This window comes from Meles meles, chromosome 11 (genome assembly GCF_922984935.1).
Source record: "Meles meles chromosome 11, mMelMel3.1 paternal haplotype, whole genome shotgun sequence".
Taxonomy (NCBI): Eukaryota; Metazoa; Chordata; class Mammalia; order Carnivora; family Mustelidae; genus Meles; species Meles meles.
The window spans coordinates 1,678,697-1,698,631 of record NC_060076.1 but is presented as its reverse complement, the minus strand read 5'-3'; the positions used below and the strand labels follow the sequence as shown (position 1 = coordinate 1,698,631).

The following is a 19,935-nucleotide window of genomic DNA, read 5'->3' as shown; positions in this document are numbered from 1 at the left end:
ACAAGGGTCTGACTTTTCCCATCGATCTGAAGGGTCTGCCGCAGTTCAAGACAGATTCGAATGATACTCCCAAGAAAACGTGCAAAACTAACGCACGCGACTCCAGAATGTTCCGACACTTGGCTCAGATCAAGGCCCAGAGCAGCTGGTCAGTCACACAGCGTCAGCAGGACTGCAGCTGCGTGAAGGCCGGGGGGCCGGGCGCACCTGTCTCCCGGGAGCCTCCGGTTGGGAGAGGCACGGACGACCATCTGCACCAACACGGACAGAATCCAAAGCCGTTTCGCTTGCTTGGAGTTCCCAGATAGCTGCAAACAACCACTTACATTGTTTGTAAATCCGCAACAGCACACAACGGCTGATGTGAACGGAGCCCTGCACAGTCCTCTCAGGGCGCGCTGCCCGTCAGAAGCCAGACTCGGGACGGACAAGTCAGGACATCGGAACGCCACGGAGGGACCCGTCAGCCTAAGTGCATCAGCTCTCGAGAGAAACATGCTCAGAGTGAAAACTATTCTACGTTAGCAAAATCTGTCTTTATTAAAGTGAACAAATCATCAGAGTACTATCTAAAACGTCGCGAGCGCCGGCTGGCATTGGCTCGGCTTGCGCACCTGCAGTCAGGCAGCCGCGGGCCACGCGTGATCACGCGCCGGCAGTCGCCACGTCTGTAAACATCATCTTAGCAGAAGACAGACTTTGCAGATTTTCAGGGCTTTTAGTGAACTGGTATTTTCAGTAAACGTTTTCTGAGCAGCAAAGAACAAGAATTTTTTTCAGAAATCTCAGAACTGGATATAAACATTGGCAGTAGACACAATCAATAAATATCATACAATTTCTCAAATGACCAAGATTCCCCCAATTCAAATCCCTTTCCTAAACACATTCAACCCCCGACCCGAGACCGAGCCTCAGCCCCGCCATCTCCTGGGATTGCAGCCGGCCAGCACGAGGGGCGTGAGGTCACGTGCAAGGTGGGGAGGGCAGGAGGTGAGAAAGTGAAGATCACTTTCCATTCACACCGAAGGAGAACTTCAAGTAAAGGGATCCACGGCCTGGAGACCTCACGACACCCCCCGTGGTCGGCCGCGGCCTCCACGAGCCACTCAGCGGGGTGCCTCGTCCTCCTCGCTCCGCCCGGCATCCTGTGCGTGCGCTGGGAGCCAAGGGACGGTTTTCCGCGGTTTCACGGGCAGCCTCTCTGGAAAAGGTCTGTGACTACGCACACTTCGTACCCAAACGGATGAAAATAATAAATATCGATGCTGTCCACACACCCTTCGGACCCGCCCGCCGGCGCCCCTGTCATTTACGAGTCTGGGTCTTCTTTGGCACCGCGGGCCGCTTGGGCTGCCACAAGTGGTTATGAATAGTGAGCGCGTCCACACTGACGGACATGGTTTTGGCCGGGATCAGGTTAAACTGTTTTCGGTCTGAGCTGTATTTATACAGCTTGTCGATCATCTTCTTGGTGATGCTCTTTGGGCCCGTGCCGGTCAGCTTGTAGATCTCCTCGGTGTCGGGATAGTAGCAGTAAAGCGCTCGGAACTGGCAGCCGGCGTCACGGAACAGGATGATGTAGTGATTGGCGTCACACTTCTCCAGCTCCTGCAGGAAGGGAGGAGAGGAGGAGAGGCGAGGGCTAGAGAGAGGCTCCGGCGCGCCTCCCGCTCTCTGCACGGCCCACCCACACCCCGGCCGAGGTCCTCCCACTTGCACAGCGGGGGAGCAGCACCTGCCCCTGAGACTTGACTTAGGTGGTCCACGTGTGTGAGGAAAAATGCTTCTGAGATGGAGTGAAAAATCACACACGCCCTCATGGGCCACCAGAGAAATGCAGATCAAAACCCACACTGGGACAGCGCTCACGCCACGGGGAGGGCCACCCCCCAACAGAAGGACGATGGCAAGTGCCAGTGCTGGTGTGCAGAGACCAGAGCCTCCCGCGCGGCCACAGGGAGCGGACCCAGCTGGGCGACTGCTTGGAACGTTGAGCACAGAGTCACCCCCCGAGGCTCGGCAACTCTCGTCTGAAGCTTCCACACAAAACCTCCTACGTGAATGCTTGCGGCGGCATTCGTTAGCACCGTCACCGGAGCAGAAAGCCAGATGCCCTTCAGCGGGAGAGCAGAGAAACACACGGGGGCAGAACCGCACAATGGAGTCAGATGTGGCCACTAAAGGGAGAGCGCCCCTGCCCCGTGCTCGACAGGGATGGGACACACCCATGACGCGGTCAGGGAGCAGACAGCCCCAAAAGGCCTCCCGGTGCGGGACCTCCTTCATGGGACACGGCCAGGGGAGGCCCCTCCAGAGACGGACAGCAGGTTGGTGGGAGCTGGGGTACGTGGGGAGTGGCTCAAGGGACAGGGTTTCCTTCTATGCCCGAGCTACAGACGACAGCTGTACCGGTCTGCAAACAGACGGAAAACTGCCAAGCCTACCAGGGACGTGCCCCCAAGGAGCCCGAGGCAAGCAGCAGGGTGGGTACCGGTCACCGTGTCCGCTGCGTGCGGCTCTGACCTCCAGGTTTCCGTGTTAGAGCCCAAGCTGAACCACCCAACCCAGCACCATCGGGGTCCCCGAGCCCAGCGCCCTCTCACAGCCGCGGCCGGGCTCTGCCCTCACCCGCTCGGCCCAGCGTGCCACGGGCTGCTCCAGAGGCCGGGGACAGGCGTTCCTCACAGACCACCCACAGAAGCACACAGGGACCAGGCCGCCCTCCATGAAGCCAGGAAGTTAAAAGATTCGTAAAAATGCAAAGCAGAGCCGCTCTTCTGTTTCTGCTTTAGAAAACACACTTGTTTTTCACAGACACATACCAGCTTCCTAAGAATGTAACAGGCTCATCGTTTACTTAAATAAACTCACACACAAATACATATTTTCAAAGATCAAGTGGGAAAACCCGGATCCGGAAGTATAAACGATACTGACTTCAACGAACTAAAAAGTGCGTTTAAACAAGGAGCAAGATGCAAAGCAGCAGCGCCGCCAGACACGGGGCCCCCCACGCGTCCCACGCCGCGGCCCGGCCCAGTCGCCGCCCTCCTTCCGCACCCCCGCTCCCCGCCTCGCGCCCCTCGCGCCGGCCCCTGGCCCGCAGGCTACAGGGCGCCCGGAGGGCCGGCTGCGTGTGCGCCCCCCTGCCCACAGCCGCCAGCACCACCTCACCGAGAGCCCGGCGGGTCCCGCCGCCGACAGCGCCCTGTGCGAGCTGCCCCATCCATGTGCACCGGCCTCCCCCGAGCTCCTCCAGCCCCTCTGCCCCTGGTGTCCACGCAGGCTGTGCTCCCGGCTGCGGGCGGACCCTCCCCCCGGCCCCCGCCCTGCTGTCCTCTCCGCTCCCAGGCAACTCATCGCTTCCTCTTGTGCGGCACAGGCCCAGCGCGGCCGCCACCTGCCGCCGTCAGCAGTGCTGCGGGCACAGACCACGCCCACTCGGTCACACAGGGTCTGCGGCCGTTTCCACGCCACAGCACCAGAGCGGACACCACGTCCTCTCCAGCCTCTCCCAGAAGCAGCCGCGAGCTCCTCCGTCAGGGCCTGCCTCACACCCCAGAATGTCCACATCACAGCCCGGGCCTTGGGGTTCGCCCCGCGACTGATCCCCAGGATCGAGCCCTGCGTGAGGATGCCGAAGGAGAGGCGTCCCCACCCTGCGTGGGGCACGGGGCGTCGCCACCCCCGACACTGAGAGCCAGTCAGGCTCAGGGCATGCAAGCCACCTCGACCCTCCACTTCCCGCTGCAGATCAACTTCTCGCTGAGACCGTCATCAGCTTCCCCCTAAAGTGGCCGAGGCCAACACCATCCCGCGGCAGCTGTGATCACGGTGGCCAACACGAAGGGGGCGTCCGGCACCACGGAGCCAAACAGCAAGCACTTCACGCCAAGCTTGCATCTCCCGTCATCCCTCAGGATATCCTGCCGGCTCCTCCCATCTCCAGCCGACACGGCCTCGGCCACGGCCACAGGCACCGGAGTGCAGAAACTCCGGTCCCCTCCGCCACCTGCAGTCACCCTGCCCTCGGCTAACGGCCGCGGCTACCAGCTCCTGCCACTCATTCCGCACGTGAGGGCCCTGCCCTCGACTCCAGCTCTGTCCCCAGGGCAACAGCCCTGAGTCCGGCCCGTCCGCAGCCCTCTCTTCCTCAAGCGCCCCCCCCGCCCCCGCGCAGCAGAGCGCCATGCAGGCGGCTCCCGTGTGCCCGCGCTTCCCCACCCGCACCACCAGTGGCGCCCGGGCGACTCGGCGGCAAAGCCACGGCGGGGAAGCACCTGCGCACTGAGTAACCAGGCTCTGTTTTAGGAAAGGCTCTTCATTCACTAACATCCTTCCCTCTACGTAAAGACTCGTGGTTAGTGACAGCGCGCGCCAACGGTGCCGCACTTAAAAAGAACAAGCGGCTGACGTTGGATACTTGCCTCCAATATGGAATTCTTGTGAGGCTCGTTCACTTTCCCAGCCAGACAACAGTGAGAGATAGCGTTGTGAATGATCGGTTTGTTTGACTTGCTACTGGGCTCCTTAAAGAGCTTGGGACCTGTGAAAACAGGCGAGAGGCACAAAGTTACACTCTCAGGCGCACGCACGCACAAGAAAACCCAGAGTTCCCCAAGCAGCAACCAGGCAGGGTCAGCAAGGTCTGTTTTTGAAATCGGAAGGCAACAGCCACTTCAGATCTGTTGGAAAGCATTCATTCCGAGTTACCATCTTTCAGTAAACTAAGAATCAAGGTGGTGTTAGTCCCTTTCTGGTTTCACTTGCTCTCATACGTAAAAGAACCAAGAAATAGTTTGAAGGTCTACGTCTCCCTAGTGCCAAGACAAAATGACTCGGCATGGGGCCAAAGGAACAGAAAGGCACGTCGTGGGCCATAGCCGGGCAGGGCCTGCCTCCCCCCGTCCCCCCGCGGCAGGGACGCGCCCATGACCTCCCGTTACCTGTGTACTCGGCCACGGACGCGAGAGACGACGCTGCCGACGCCGTCTCCCAGTCTCTGTCTGTGCTCCGGCTGGGGTTGCGGCTCAGGGTGGGCAAGGCTTCCAGGGACTCGACTCTGAAGCGGGGGGGTGGGGACAGGGGAGGGACAGTTGCAGGCGTCCCCTCTCGCCCAGCCCAGCCAGCCAAGCAGGAAGCAATGCCCGCCGCGGAGGAGCCGGGCAGCGGCCCCACCCACTCTGCCTCCCAAACATGACTACAAACTCAGGGCAAAATACAAGGGGCCCAACACAGTGACGAGAGTAGACACCCTGCAAGGACACTGCCCTCCGTCAGAGGCCTGCCTGCGGCGGCACCCCACTGGAGCAGGAAAGCAGCTCCGAGACTCTGCTGGCTCGGGAAGCTTCCAGACTCGCTTCGGGAGATGTGCGCTGCTGACACACGAGAGACAGGCCCCGGGAGGGAGCACCATGGACGGAGTCCCGAAGCCCAGGTCTCGGCCCCTCCCCGACGCCAGGCGGGCCTAAGGGCACCCTCGGGGCCGTCCCCGCAGAGCCCAGCGGAAGCCAAGGGTGGCAAAGCAGCACACGGCCGGCCCAGGGGACACCGCGGCGGAACCGAACCCCAGCCAGGATCCAGAGTCCCTGACGTGGGCCCTGCGCAGGGCGCTGGTGACAGGAAGCCACCAGCCACGTGACGAAGAGGACCACGTGGCCACGGCCACAGGAGGAAACACACAGTAAAGACCGGAAAACACGCGGGGCCAACGACACACGTGCAGAAGGCACAAGGCCGTCGGTGCTGGTACCAGCAAGTCCCCCGTGCAGTCCCCATCACTGCAAGGTCCCAAGGGAAGCTGTCCCACGCCACAGAAACCCGGCCTCATGCAGGCCGGGCACTCGCCTGCCGCGGCACCGACCAGCAGCAGCCGCCAGACCCGCAGGCTGAACCCAGCCAGGGGCGGTCACCATGGGAGCCACATCCAGGGTACGGAGGGCAGAGGGCAGAGGGCCGGTCCTGATCGGGGTCCTAAGCCCGCAACGCCACCACGGGACGGCTGGAGTGCACGCCGGAGGCCCCAGCGAGGCACTGCTGGGAGCCGTGGTACTCAGGGACGCGTCCGGGCTCACAGGGAAGAGGCAGCCCCGCACGGAGGCTCCAGCGCCTCGGCTCGGACGCAGCCTGCGGGGTGGGGCGGACAGGACTTCCCGGGAAATCACCCCAGGATCACCGCCCGCGACCCCCCCCACATCCGCCCCACGGGCCCCCTTACCGCTGGGAAGGCGTGCCCCCCGAGTGCACGCTCTCGGGCTCGGTGGTCGCCGCGGAGGCCAGGGACAGGCTGGAGCCCGACTGGGCCCGGCTCAGGTGGTCGGCTGGTGGGAGAGGAGAGCTGCCGCCAGGCCCGCCGCGGCACCCCCCACCGTCGCCGCACACGGCCGCCCGCGCGCCCCGCCTGCTTACGGGTCGAGGAGCACTTGGTCCCCGAATCGCTGCATGACTCCTCGCGGTGGACGGACTTGGGCCGCGGCTTCTTGGGCTTGGCTTTGGGCTTGCCCAGCCCCTGCTCCTCTAACATCTGCTGCTGCTTCCGACGCAGGTACTCCTGCTTGATGAGCTCCCGCCGCGCCTTCTCCTCCTCCTTCCGGACCCGGTCTTCCTCTGCTTTCCGCCTGCAGACACGCGCCCGCTCACACGCGCTCCGCGGGGCTCAGGGCCGACGGCCCCGCACTCTGCGCCCGTGCACGCCCGACGCCCCCACCCGGCGGCAGCCGGACGCGAACCCACAGCCCTGACGGTCACGCATGGCGAGGGGGACCAGCCCTAAGGGTGTAAAGCAGAGCCCGGCTTGGCCCCGTGGGGGGCGGGATGGGGACAGGCCGGGGCAGGAAGGGGGAGCCGGCCGGGGCAGGGAGGCCCGAGCAGGGGTGCGGCGGGGGCCGGCTCACCGGGCCTCGTCCCTCCGCAGCTCCACCTCCGCCTCCAGCTGCTGCTTCCGTGCGCGCGCCTCCTCGGCCTTGCGCTGCTGCTTCAGGAGGAAGGCTGCCCGCTTCTTGGCCAGCTCGTCCTCCGCCTTCTGCTCGTCCTGCAAGCGGGCCGCTCGCGTCACCCGCCGGACACAGCCCCCGCAGCGCACGCGCGCCAACAGCGGGTCCTGGCACAGCCGCAGGCGTCCCCGCCTCCCTCACCGAGGATCGGCCGTCCTCGCAGACACGGGGACACTCGGGAACAACTAGGCCACCCCGAAAACAGCCCCAGCCATCACCTTCCTACTGGGTCCCATCTGCCTCGCTTTCCACACAGGAGCTGACAGGTTCAAAGCATCAGGTGCCACGTACGGCCTGGCTGCTGGTCAGAGGAGACGCACCCTGCGCCCCGAGGGAGAAGTCGTGGAAAACAGCAGAGAAGCTCCCCCACCCCGCCTCCCTTTCTACCTGAGAAAACACCGCAAGAAAGACACAGCCCGAAGGAAGTTCCTCAGAGATCCCGCTGCTCTCCCAGGCTCGGCAAACCTTGCCCTGGAGGCCGGACCCAGCCCCCACGGGCCCAGGAGCTAACAACCGGCGTTTACCGAACGGTCAGGCAACCGTCAACAGAAACAGAACACTTCTGAGCCATGAAAACGGCAGGGGATTCCCGCTTCGGCCCGGCACTGAAGCCTCACGGGCACACGGCCACGCTCGCTGCAACAGGTCGCACCCATGGGTGCTTCCGGTGGAGTCGGTCCCAGCGACAGAGCTCGCGGGGCCCAGCTCGGGTGTGAGCCTCTGACACACCCGTAAAACCAAGGGCACGAGAGGAAACCCGACACCCGTCCGACAGTTTACCTTGAAGAAGAAGCCGACCCCCGGCTTCTGATCGCCTTCGCTGGCAAGGTCCGCCGAGCTCTGGGGGCCCTCCGTCTCCCCGTCCTCATCAGGGGCCTTCAGGTCCGAGAGGTCCACCTCGATGAGACTGGCCTTGCTCCTCGGGGGCTCGTCCACAGGGACACTCTCCTTCCCGGACACAGCCGGAGAGCCAGGTGCCGCCTCCTCCGCGCTGCCATCCAGAACGTCTTTGAGGCCCACCTGTTCCGAGAGGATGTTTGTGTCTTTGGAAGGGGGCAAGACAAAAGTCCGCTGGTTGTTTTCATCGTGGAGCCTGTAGCTGTCGAAGAGGCATTTGTCATGAGCCTCGTTTCCAGGCTCCGCAACACTGTCCCAGCCCGGGTCGGAGGGGGTCCGAGGGGTGAAGGGCCGCAGGTGAGGGAGGGTCTCTCTACTGGGCGTGGGGGTCTTGCTGCGGGAGGAAGCCTGCTGTCTGTCCTTGGGCACTTTGAGCTCGGCTGGCCTGCCCGAGCGAGAGTTCCGACCCTGCCCAAGGCGGGGAGGCTTGCGGTGACCCGTCGTCCCGGGCGGAGAGAGCGGCTCCACGAAGTGGATGGCCGCCCTGACCTTCTGGTCCTGGGCGTTCTGCTTCGGGCCCGGGGCCGCGGGCGGCTTCATGAGCAGCTGCTCCTGCTGCTGCGAGATCCTCAGGATGGCCTGCTGCAGCGTGCTGATGGTCTCATTCAGCTTCTCGATGGACAGCTCACCCTCGCTCACGTCCAGCGCCTCGCCGGCGTCCTCCAGCAGGGCGGCGGACAGCACCTTGCTCTTCTCCAGCTCGGGCAGCGTGGCGGGGACCTTCGCTCTGGGCGGCTGCAGGAGAAGCAGGCCCTCCGCGTCCACATCTGGAGACGCCAGGACGCCTTCCCGGCCCTCCTCCTTCAGGACAAACTCCTCGGATGTGCAGACCCCGCCGTCGAAGTCCTCGCCGTTGTGCTGGGCGTGCTCTCCCGCCAGGGCATCCGGCTTGCGCGGCGGGAGCACGCCGTCGGCCTTCCCCTTCTTGACCACGTGCAGGAAGGCGGCCTTGCCCAGCTGGAGCCGCTGCCGGGCCGACAGGGCCTCCACCTTGTGCTTCTGCGCCTCGATGGCGCGGCGCTTCTCCTCCAGCTGCATGTGGAGCCGCGCCAGCTCGGACGCCAGGAGGCCGGCGTGCTCCCGGCCCTGCCGGCTCGGGCTCTGCTCCCGCCTCTGCTTCCATGTGGTCAGAGGGGCCGGGCAGCTCTCGGACGCGTCGGGCGTGGTCTTCTGGGAGCTGCTGGTGCTCGACTTGGTCTCGCAGCTGTTTAGCCTCTGCAGCTTGCGCTCCGCGAAGCTGGTCATCTTCACGCTGCCACTGGCCACGGAGACGCTGCTGACCTGAGACACCGTGCTCAGGCACGGGCTCGAGCGGCCGCTGGCGTCGTCCTTGTCCTCGTGCTCCTTCCCCTTCATGTCCTCCTGCAGCTTGGCTGACTCCTCCTCACCAACACACCTGGCCGTCACCACGGGGGGGTCCTCGCCCACGAAATCCTGCTCGGCTTCCTCCAGGTCCGCCACGTCCGAGTCTGAGTCCTGCCTCAGGATGGCCCACGGCTCGTGCTCGTGGGCACCGGGGCTCCGGGCACAGCCGACGCAGAACCTGCCCTCGGGATCCTCATCAGCTCTGGCGACGTGAAGGAAGAAGCCATCGGCAGTGTGCCCCTGAGGTAACAGATTGAAGCCACCGCTGCCCAGGAGCCCACCGCGGGCGTCCCCGGCCACCGGCGGCCCCGGCTCCATGGGCACAGGCTCCGTGCCCACAGGGAGTTCCGCACAGGAGATTGGGGTGAAAGTCCTACTCAGGTCACGAGCACCGTGACTGCTGGGTGCCCTCTTGCGCACCAGGGGCTGGTGGCCCTCGCCGGGCCTCTTGGATGTGAAGCTCCGTGGCCGCCCCTCCCCACACTCTTCCTCCTTGGCGACCGCCTGCTTCTCTTTGGCGGGCCGAAGCACGGCCGGCATCAACGGCTCCAGGAAGAAACTGTCAGGCTTACTTTCTAGGGCATCCGCCAGCCTCTGGGGAGACCCGGCGCTTGGGGGCAGGCCCCGGTCACCACAGTGGGGTGCCACACCCGTTCTAATGATGGCTACCAGCTCTTCTTCCTCATCCTCGATATCGACATTGTTCAGAAGGCTCTTCCCATCGGTCTTCAGCGCCGTGGGCTGCGGCTGGTTCTGCGGCGTCAGGTTAACGACATTGGAGGCCAGGCTGTCCTTGCTGATGGAGCGGGCCAGGCTGACGCTGTCACTGGAACCGGGGTCCATGTCACAGCTGGTGGCGTGACGGAGAGCGAAGGGTGCCGGCTGAGACACAGGCCTGCCACGTGGGGAAAGAAACCATTGGACATGCCACCGTCTACACAAGCAGTGACTCAGACCCCGAGCGACACGATACTAGTGACGGAAAAAGACGACAAATCGGAGCTCTAGAGGATTTAAGCAAACCCTCGGCCAGGGAAGGGGACGACAGAGACCAGCTTCAGTTCAGCAATTCTCAAACGTTTCAGTCCAGAACCCCTCTACATCCTTAAAAATCACTGAGGACACCAAATAGTTTTTAGTATATATTTATCAATATGAAAATTTATCACACTCGAAATTAAAACTGAGGGGCTCCTGGGTGGCTCAGTCGTTAAGCCTCTGCCTTCAGGTCAGGTCATGATCCCAGGGTCCTGGGATCGAGCCCCTCATTGGGCTCTCTGCTCCGTGGGGAGCCTGCTTCCTCCTCTCTCTCTGCCTGCCTGTGATCTCTGTCAAATAAATAAATAGAATCTTACAAAAAAAAAAGTTTATAATATGAATTATTATCTGCTGTCCACCCGGACTCCCATGTCTGACTCCAATTCGATCGACCTCCAGAGTGAGGAACATGGAGAACGGCCCAGCCCCGTCAGGAAACAGTTCTGCCCCGTGGACAGGGGAGGGAGCCCATCGGGAGAGCCACTGTGCTCGCCTAGCGAGCACGTCACACACAAGCGTCTCTGACACGCGGAGCTCACCTGTTCTTTTTTTCTGACCACGCTAGCGGTGCACCGCGCGGCTGAGCGTCGACTCGGGTTAAAGAACTGGACCGGTGTCTCTGATCTGCGTGTGGGGAGAACGGGACGCTCGGGGTTAAGCAACTCATTTCATAGTATCTGAAATTCTTTCAACATAAGGACCATTTCTTAAGCAAATGCAGGACACAACTGCCCAAGGAAAGCAGAGCATCGCAATGCGAATTTCGGGAATTCCAGTGAGCGACACCTGACTCGGTAATTAGTCCACATCACGACATGGAACAACCAGACCTCAAGTAAACATCAACACACAGATGCTCCTGCTTAGCGAACACACAGCAATCTTCTGTAACTTCACATAGGTTATTAGGTTTTAAGGATATTTTCTCTATACAGACTATAAACGCGAAGGAATATCAAAACAAATTAAAATTTATTCTACCATCACCTTCCTAACTAAAACAACCACATCACAGTAGGAACGTTCAACTTGAGGACGATCTCTTTAATGAGTTACAGGAGAAAGGGGGAGGGGAAGGCGGGCGAAGGGGAAACGGCGCTCTTACCGGGGGGGCCCTCCCCCTGCACGGCCTTCTGCTGTCTCTGTCTCAGAGGCAGTAAAGGATGGGACGGGCTAAAGGCAGAAGCCCCTTTCCCCCTAGACAGGAAAGAACAGGCGAGAGAGTCACGGGCTTGTCAGTCCGCAAGGTCAGCGGCAAACACAGTAAACTCAAGAGAACGTCACAGGCTCACAGCAGTCTGGGAGGGAATCGTAGATTCTTTGGGAAAAATTAATTATTATAAAAACAAGCCCAAAAAGTACCAAGAATTTCCAACCTGGGGTAAATATCCCAAAACTGCAACTGAGGCTCACAGGGACTTGCGGCCCCTCTGCGTGCCTGGAGGGTCCCGGGGGCAGGGGGCAGGGGGCCCGGCCGGCGGAGGCCCTCCCACGGCCAACCCCCCAGCACCTCCTCCCTCACCCCTTTGGAAAGACGCTGCAACTCAAGCTGCCAAGCAACTAGAACAGGCGGACGGGCCGGGGACTCACAGGTGTTCGGGCTCGTCGTGTGCGCGGTGCCTGTGGCCACCCTCAGCCAGCGGCTGGGTGAGCGGCTGCGCGTCGGCGGGGCTCACGGCTGCGGGGCTGCCCAGGAAGCTGCGCTTGGTGGCGTTGGAGATGGGAACGGGGGGCCGGCTGCTCTTGTGGTGTGACACTGTTTTAGCTGCAGAAAACACAGTTTACAGAAATGTTCACGTTACTTACAGTTACTTAAAGCATCAGCAAGGGGGTGCCTGGGGGGCTCAGTGGGTTAAAGCCTCTGCCTTCGGCTCGGGTCATGATCCCGGGGTTCTGGGATGGAGTCCCGCATCGGGCTCTCCGCTCAGCGGGGAGCCTGCTTCTCCCTCTCTTTGCCTGGCTCTGCCTGTTTGTGATCTCTGTCCAATAAGTAAATAAATAGAATCTTTTTAAAATAATAAATAAAACATCAGGAAAAACACCTAAAAAAAAAAAAAAACCCCACAGCTTTTATAAGAACTAAAAATTAATGCAACTTTCACCTAAAACAAACTTGTCCAAAACACTGGTTTCAAATCAGTGAGTGTATTTCGTAGTGATGAATACTGCAAACGTTCTACCAAGATGGCTACAAAATGAAAAGCTACACCACAGATTAGAGCAAGAAGCCCCGAAACTGGCGGGCGTGTCTCCAAACACCACCAAGCCGCCACCACCACCACGGGCGCCCTGCCACTGGCTGCCACGGCAGCCCCAGACTCAAGACAGCCCCGGGCAGCCCTTCCTGGGAAAGAAACCAAACACAGGGGCTCAGGGTGCAGAGGGCAGCGCCCGCACACCCCCATGTCCAGGAGGCCACTCCCACACGTCCCGTGTCTGGGTCTGAGCCAGGGTCTGTGCCTGGAACCACCGCCCAGAAGAGTGTCACCGCCAGGAGCGAGGACCCACAACACTGAGGCAAGACCACCCGCACTGACCCTAGAGTCAGGCCCCACAGGGACAGTCACCACTTACTCAGGGGCCCACGCGCTGGGGCAACGGGAAACTTGAAGTGTCACTGACGGGTGGACACAGGCCTGAGTCGATCCTGACACCCAGAGGCCCGAACCACTGCTGTGGCCCCTTCAGAGTGGGGAGGTGGAGGCCAGTGAAGTCCAGCTGCCAGGGGGCTGGCTGTGTCCGCCCTGCGTGTGGGAAGGCGGAAGGGAGCCAGAGAAACTGCGCACCCCACGGCCTCAGCCCTGAGAGGACAGCAGGACCCGAGTAATCCCATCGGGGACGGATCAGCACCCGTGAAGGGCCTGCACACTCTGAACTTGCAGCCCCGGGCTGAGCTGGGGCAACTGGACGGATCCCGGCCCAAGTCGGGGGGACCACAGGGAACAACCTCTGCACCCCAGGGCCCGCGCCGAAGTGGCCCTGGGAGTGCCAGCAGGAAACAGAACCTCAGAGCTCGAACCAGGTGTGCCGGGGTCGGACAACCCAGGTCATCCCATCCAAAGTAAAACACAAAAGACACCATCTCACAGCCTGTGCCGTGAAGGAGGATCCTAGAGGTCACATGGTGACCTGGAACACGGCTCCCGCCGGGGGACACAAAGCAGGCAAGGTCCCGGGCCCCACAGCTCCACAGTCCCTCGGGCCTGCAGGCATCAGTGGCAGGAAAAGAGCCACAGGGTGCCAAGTCCCAGGGGCAGAAACACGGACGATGACCGCGGATGCCCGCTGTGCAGGGCCGCACCACCCGCCACAAGGAGCCACCCCCCTCCAAACACCAAGCCCTGGGGCGCCTGGGAGGCTCTGTCGGCGAAGCGTCTGACCCTCAGCGTCGCCCAGGTCATGATCTCAGGGCCCTGGGATCGAGCCCCATGTCAGGCTCTGCGTTTGGAGGGGAGTCTTCCTGGGCTTCTCTCTCCCTGTGCCCTTCCCCCAACAAGCCTGCACGCACCTGCCCACCCTCTCTTTTCTCCAAATAAGGACATCTTTAGACAAACAAACAAAGCAACCTGGCACACACTGGGCATGGCAGAGACCAAATGCCTCGGCCACAGGACACCCAGGACAACGTGTCCCGAGCAGAACGCTGTCCCGCGCTCCCAGTGAGGAAGGCAAACCGGCCTCCAACCAAGCCCGGAAGCTGTCGGTGCCTCCGGCTGTGGGTGACGTCCGCCACGGCCCCGGCGGGCTCCCAGCTCCTGCCCGTCACTGGCAGAAGGCAAGCCCGAGCCTGGGGAACAGCGCGTCAATTCACAATGTGGACTAGGCTGCTGGCCACTGCCCGCCGGGGTGCCCGCAGACCCCACTGCATGGGCACAACAGGTTTGCGCCTGTACGAGCCAGAGGCAGGGGCGGGCCTGCACCTGGGAGACGAAAGGCGGCACACAGCCCGCAGAGGAGACCCAGTGACCACTTGGTGGCACGTCATCTCCACCAGGCCCACCGTGGGAGGACCAGTGATAGCCGTGAGCAGACACACGCGGTCAGCCTGGAGGCTGCCATTCCCGTCTGCACGGCTGGGCCACACGGCGGCCACACGCTCCCAGCATGTCGGGCAGCGTGGCACCCACGCGGCCAGCACCAGACCAGGTGGGCTCCACGAGTCAGGCCACAGCCCACAGGGAGCCTCACACGTGCCCCCTTGCCCCGCACGGCTGCCCCCACGCCTCCCTCCCACTTTTTCTGGAAAACCACCACCCCCCATTCGGAGGCCAGCTCTTCTGGCCAGAGCACAGGTCACAACACCGAGTGGTCACCACGAGGCATCTCGTTCCCATCAGCACTTCTGGCGCCGGCCGGGCTCCACACACACTGCTGGGGGCTGGGAACCCAGGAAAGCACAGCAAGGACCAAGGCGCAGGGAAGGATCGCGGTCAGGGCACGACCTCACAGGCACCACGGGAAGGACGGCAAGTGAGGCGGCAGCGAGCATGGGGCCCGGCTGGCAGAGGCGGGGCAGGCTCCGGCCTCTCAGGCAAGAGGTGATGCGAAGGCTCTTGAGCTGGGGCGACCCCTGTCGCCCCAAAAACAAAAGGGGAGGGAACCGCACCTGCATTCCGGCCCCAAGCCCGCTCGACTGTCTCACGGCCAGTCCGCTGGGGCGTCCGTCCCGCAGTGCTGCTTTCAGGGCTGAGGAGGCTAAGCCTTTCCCGCAAGGCGACTGGGCGTCCGCAGTACGACTTTCTTAAACTCCCTATTCAAGTCTCTTGCTCATTTTTCTGCTCTTTTTTCTTAGTGATATGCATGAGCTTTTATATACTTTGAGTACCAGGGACACGCTCCGGGCCCCGGTCACGCCGGGCGCCAGTGACTCGCGCTGGGCACCAGGATGTCAGACACCAGGGACACACTCCAGTAGCAGGTAACTGCTGTACATATTATAAACACCTTCTCCCCACTGTGACTCCTTGTTTTTAACTCTTTACTTTCTTTCAATGAAAAAATCTTAATTTTAATACAGCAGATTTCTAAGTGTTTCCTTCGTGGCCTTTTAGATCCTTAACAAGGAACTGCGCAGACACGGAGATGCTCTCCCGCACTGTGGGTCCCCACGGTCCCGGCTGATTCCAGGGCCTGGCTGATTTACCCTAGCCCACAGTCAACAGATGTTTCTTCTTCCTCGCGGACGAGAGCGGAGCTGTACACCCCCCCTCCAGGGAGGCTAACTGGAAGCCCCCAGAAGCGCTTCTCCAAATACGCCGGGATTCTGATGCTGCGGACAAGCACGGGCCCAGAGCGGAAAAGCTCATGCAGTGACCACCGCGGGCCACAGCGCAGCAGCACACGGCAGCAAAGACAGCCACCCTGAGCTCCGTGTTCCCAGGAGAAAGCAGTTAAACACCGCCTTGTGCGGAAAGGCAGAGCCCTGTGACGGGCGCCTTCCTGTCACTGCACCTGGCGTTTCGGACAAAACCACCATCTGTCCCCAGAAAGGCTCGCCACTCACCGTCCTTCAGTTCCTGAACATCCCTGGGCTGGACGAAATCCGGTTTGACGTTCTCAAACCACCAGAAGAGCTCGGCGATGAAAACCATAACGTTCGGCTAAAAGAAAAGAAACAAAACCAGGCACGCAAGTAAGCAGCTTATTCATAAATGGGTTTAAAACCTGCGTTTTTACTAACTCACGGTCACCTTCAGCACGAGGGGAGCATAGAGCATGTCCTCCAGCGTGAGATAGAAGCATCTGTTGAGGTACTCGTTGGCGAACTCTCTCAGAAGCCGGATGTTGTACAGGCTGTCGGCCATGGACGTGACCTCCTTCAGGCATATATCTGCCGGACAAGACAGGAGCGGCTGATCCTGGGGACACTCTGCTCCCAAAGCGCGCGTACACACGTGTCTAATTCTGCCCTGAACACATGCTAAATGGAGGGAGTGCGGCTGTGAAAGGGCAGCGCCATGGATTAAACATTGCAGGAAATGTAACCAGGGACACTAAGTACAGTAGGCAAACACTCAAGAAAGAGATCGAGAATCCCCAGGACCTGAATTTAACTGTTAACACCTAAAATGCGTAAGAGAAACCGTCTGAGATTTAAGACTGGGCTCCAAAACCCTGCGGTTTCTCCAGGGGCCTTGCCACACAAAGCTGGCCAATGTTCCACTGCGTCTCCTTCGCCAACCGCAAACCCTCTGTGAGACGTGATCTCCACTGGGGGTGGGGACGGGGGTACAGAACAGGAAATGTCAGGCTTTCCAAGGAGTAACATTGGATACTTCTAATCACACACGCACAAAATCAGGAGACCACACATAACAGCAGTCTCCCTCCAGCAAAGCGGCTGGGGACTGCTGGCCGCTGGCGTCTGGGGCGGGACAATTTCCCAGGTACACTGCTTTGCACGAAGCCAGACCCTTCCAGCAGTCAACTCACGCATGGGCCTCCAGCCCCAGGAGTCTGAGTGCTGGGGGAGGAAGTGGGCAGGGAGCGGAAGCGGCTGCTCTCCAGCAAGCGTGGAAGGAGCTGTGCCGAGCACTACGGGAGCTCTGCCTGCAAGCTCACGTACACGAGAACGCCAGAAGTAGAACTTATTTGAAAATAACTCTTTTCAAGAAGCCACCGCCAAGAGTCTGGAAGCAGGACAACTGAGATCTGCGGTGTGCCGTCCTCACCGAGCAACCCGGCCCGCCGCCACGCCTCCAAAGAAACCCAGTAACCGTGCACGCTGCAGACAGAAGCGCGTCCCTATCTTAAGCGCGGACTATGAAACTGACAAATGCAGGGACCGGACCCCGAGCACCCGCACGCAGACGGGAGAAGCGATCACAGCACACCTTATCTGATTCCGCTCTGCTCTTCCGGGGCTCGAAGCCCACAGACAGTCTTGAAGCCCACCCCACCGTGCGCCCAAGGCCGTGGCTCTCTCCGGCTGCGGAACCCGCGCCCGCACAGGTGTCCGTGTGCACTGCACCGAGACCCCGCTTTCTCCGATGGATGCTCTGGGTAACACAGGCGACCTACCATTTTGCAGCCTGTCTTTCCCCAAGCTCAGGTTTACGTTTCCAAGTCCTTCTGTGTGGGCGGGAGATCTCAGTTCTGCGTGTGGACAGCTGGCCCACGTCCTCCAACTCCCGCTGCTACGCCATGAGAATCAAGTCTGCGCTCGGCTCCTGCGGCTCTCCGAGAGGCGGCGGGGGGAACAGGAGCCATGCTCCGCACACCGGGCTGCCTGCTCTCGGCCCCCCGGCCACCAGCTGGGCGTTAGCCAGCCTCGGAGCTCCTGCCCCCTGGATGCATGCGAGGTCCCCCTCCTGAAAAGGCACCTCCCTGACCACTGGGGGCATTCTTGACGTCCTCTCTGCCGAAGCCTGTCCCTTCTCTGCAGGCTGCTCGTCTTCTCACTCATTTGTACAACCTCTACTCACTGCGTTTATGGCAGGACCATGCGACGACCCTTCGTCTGCTGGTCCCATCATTTTTTCACGGGTCATCATTCACCACTACATTTTGTTCACAGTGTTCCTCGGTCAGCGCCCTGACCTTCAATATGGTTAAACGCAATAATCCTATCGCTTGTGGTTGTTTCGTAATCTCAGTACCCATCCCAATGCTGAATAAAACATTTTCCTGTTTTTCCTTCCCCAAAGTTTCACGTTTCAGGTGTAGGTGTTTCACCTCAGGCAGGGACTCCCACCTCAGGGAGACTGAGACCTCACGGCCTCCCCACGGGTGGCCACCCATCCATGGCACCAGGAGCCTCCCCGGCACCAAGCCCCCAGAACACGGCTTGTGCAGCTCCTCGAGGCCACCGAGCTTTCCCGGGCCCAAACCACCTGGTTCGTCAAGTTCAACGAAACCTGGTCTTCAGAGAGCCAAGTACCCACACTCTTATTCTTCAGAATGACTTGTCCGAAGCCGGCGACAACCACGACAGAGTAACGAACACGTGGGTTACAAGCGCTGGACCAGCAAGACCCCGAGCCCCCGAGACAGACCAACGCATAGGCATGGGCAGAGGAAAGGCCAGAGATAGAAAACCGTCGACGGACAGGACCACCAGCAGGTCAAAGTCTGATGAGAAACAGGCTTAGGTCTCAGAGCCCCTTCCCCAAACAACTAATTAATGAGAAAGCAATCCTAGTGGTCTCAGACTGGAGAAGCCCAGCGACACCTCCTGACAAGCAACCCAAGGGGCCACGACGCCGGCCCACCCTGGGAAGACACACCACTGGTGGGGAATTCGTGCTAAAAATGCCCGCCCGGATCTCAGCAGGAGGGCACAATGGACAAACCCGAACAAGGGACGTTCCGCAAATTGAAGGACCTGCTGTACCCTTCAAAAGGTCAAGGCCAGGAAAGACAAAAAGACTGGGAACCGGCTCCTGACGACAGGACACCACACAAGAGGCCTGATGACTGCCACGGTGCGTGGCATGGGCTCGAACCCGCACTGGGAGCAACACGACAGCAACAACAGACAAAACTTTCCCGACTCGCTGTGGTGACAGAATGCTTCTGTCCCCCAAGGCCTTCTCAGATGGTCCAGAGAGAAAAAACCCAACGCGCGAGACAGCGCAGAACAAAGGCGGCGTCGGATCAAACTACAGCGGGAATTCCGCGCGCATCTCCTGTGACGCGCGTATCCAGACAAAGTGCAACAGAACAGTCACTGTGTCCCTTTGCCTTCATGCTTCCGAGTCAGTTTTTACGTGACTCGGTCCCTTTCTGTAACAATTCATTTACTGGACCGGCAACAAACGAGCAATCCGAGGAAATCACGGGTTTTGTACTGATGCTCCACATCCGCAAATACAGTTTAAAACTCCTTCCAAGGACGGTCAACAGGTCCTCCTTTGTTCAGGACTCAGGGCCAGTGGCTCCCGGAGGCAGGGCAGAACCCCGAGGCCAGGACCCCGAGGGCAGACTGTGTAGGCGCAGCACGGCCACAGCAGTCTGTGCGGGCCCAGAGCCGGCGGGCTCCCAGGGCGTCCAGCACACGCGGGCAGCGGCTTCTCACGGCTTGTTTCTGGCGCATTCTGCAGCCGTCCTGGCTAAGTCCCCCGCCTTCCGGCCCTGTCTGTCCAGACGGGGTCTCTCACTGCTCCACGTCGTCTCTCCCGCCGTCCACTTTGCTTCGGGGCTCTCCTTGCTGGGGGAGCTCTTCACGGCCGTCCTCCATCGCTCGCGCGAACTCCGAAGTTGCAGCGCCGCGTCTTATTTCCAGAGCCCGCCTGCGCCGTCACACCGCACACCCGTGTCTGGCGCTGGTCCCCGCCGGCGCCCTGTCCCTGGCGGCAGACCCGCTGTCCTCCCTCATCTCCCGTTGTCTTCTCTCGCCCCCTGCATGGCCTCTCCTGACCTGGCCTCGAGTTCAGGCCAGGGCCTTCCTCAAATGTGGGGGGGTCAGCAGCCACCCAGGGTCGAGGGCAAGGCCGCAGGGGAAAGACTCCGCGTGGGGCAGTGGGCGGCCGGCGCCCTCCCGGAGGACCGCCAGCAGGCAGCAGCTGTGGGACCGCCCAAGGCCCGTTTCTGCGGAGAAGAATCCTTTCCCCTTGTTTTCAGCATCGCAGACTCATTTATTCAGTGATATAAAAATTGTCCTTACGCCATAAAATGAGATATAAAACACTTGGTCACTTAA

General features: G+C 61.0%; 1 protein-coding gene across 2 annotated transcripts in view; it reads right to left on the bottom strand.

Annotated features, from left to right (window-relative positions):
- Positions 1-514: 514 nt before the first annotated feature.
- CAMSAP1 (calmodulin regulated spectrin associated protein 1) overlaps positions 515-19,935 on the bottom strand; it is a 56,833-nt gene continuing 37,412 nt past the window's right edge. For both annotated transcript variants that reach the window (XM_046022187.1, XM_046022188.1), the window contains 12 exons: positions 15,986-16,125; positions 15,799-15,895; positions 11,886-12,060; positions 11,401-11,492; positions 10,835-10,919; positions 7,776-10,152; positions 6,897-7,033; positions 6,412-6,620; positions 6,221-6,323; positions 4,950-5,065; positions 4,431-4,549; positions 515-1,611 (listed from right to left, as the gene is read on the bottom strand). In XM_046022187.1, the coding sequence (XP_045878143.1) occupies positions 1,309-1,611; positions 4,431-4,549; positions 4,950-5,065; positions 6,221-6,323; positions 6,412-6,620; positions 6,897-7,033; positions 7,776-10,152; positions 10,835-10,919; positions 11,401-11,492; positions 11,886-12,060; positions 15,799-15,895; positions 15,986-16,125 (3,953 nt within the window). In that variant the 3' untranslated portion in view covers positions 515-1,308. The remainder of the gene's footprint in view (positions 1,612-4,430; positions 4,550-4,949; positions 5,066-6,220; positions 6,324-6,411; positions 6,621-6,896; positions 7,034-7,775; positions 10,153-10,834; positions 10,920-11,400; positions 11,493-11,885; positions 12,061-15,798; positions 15,896-15,985; positions 16,126-19,935) is intronic.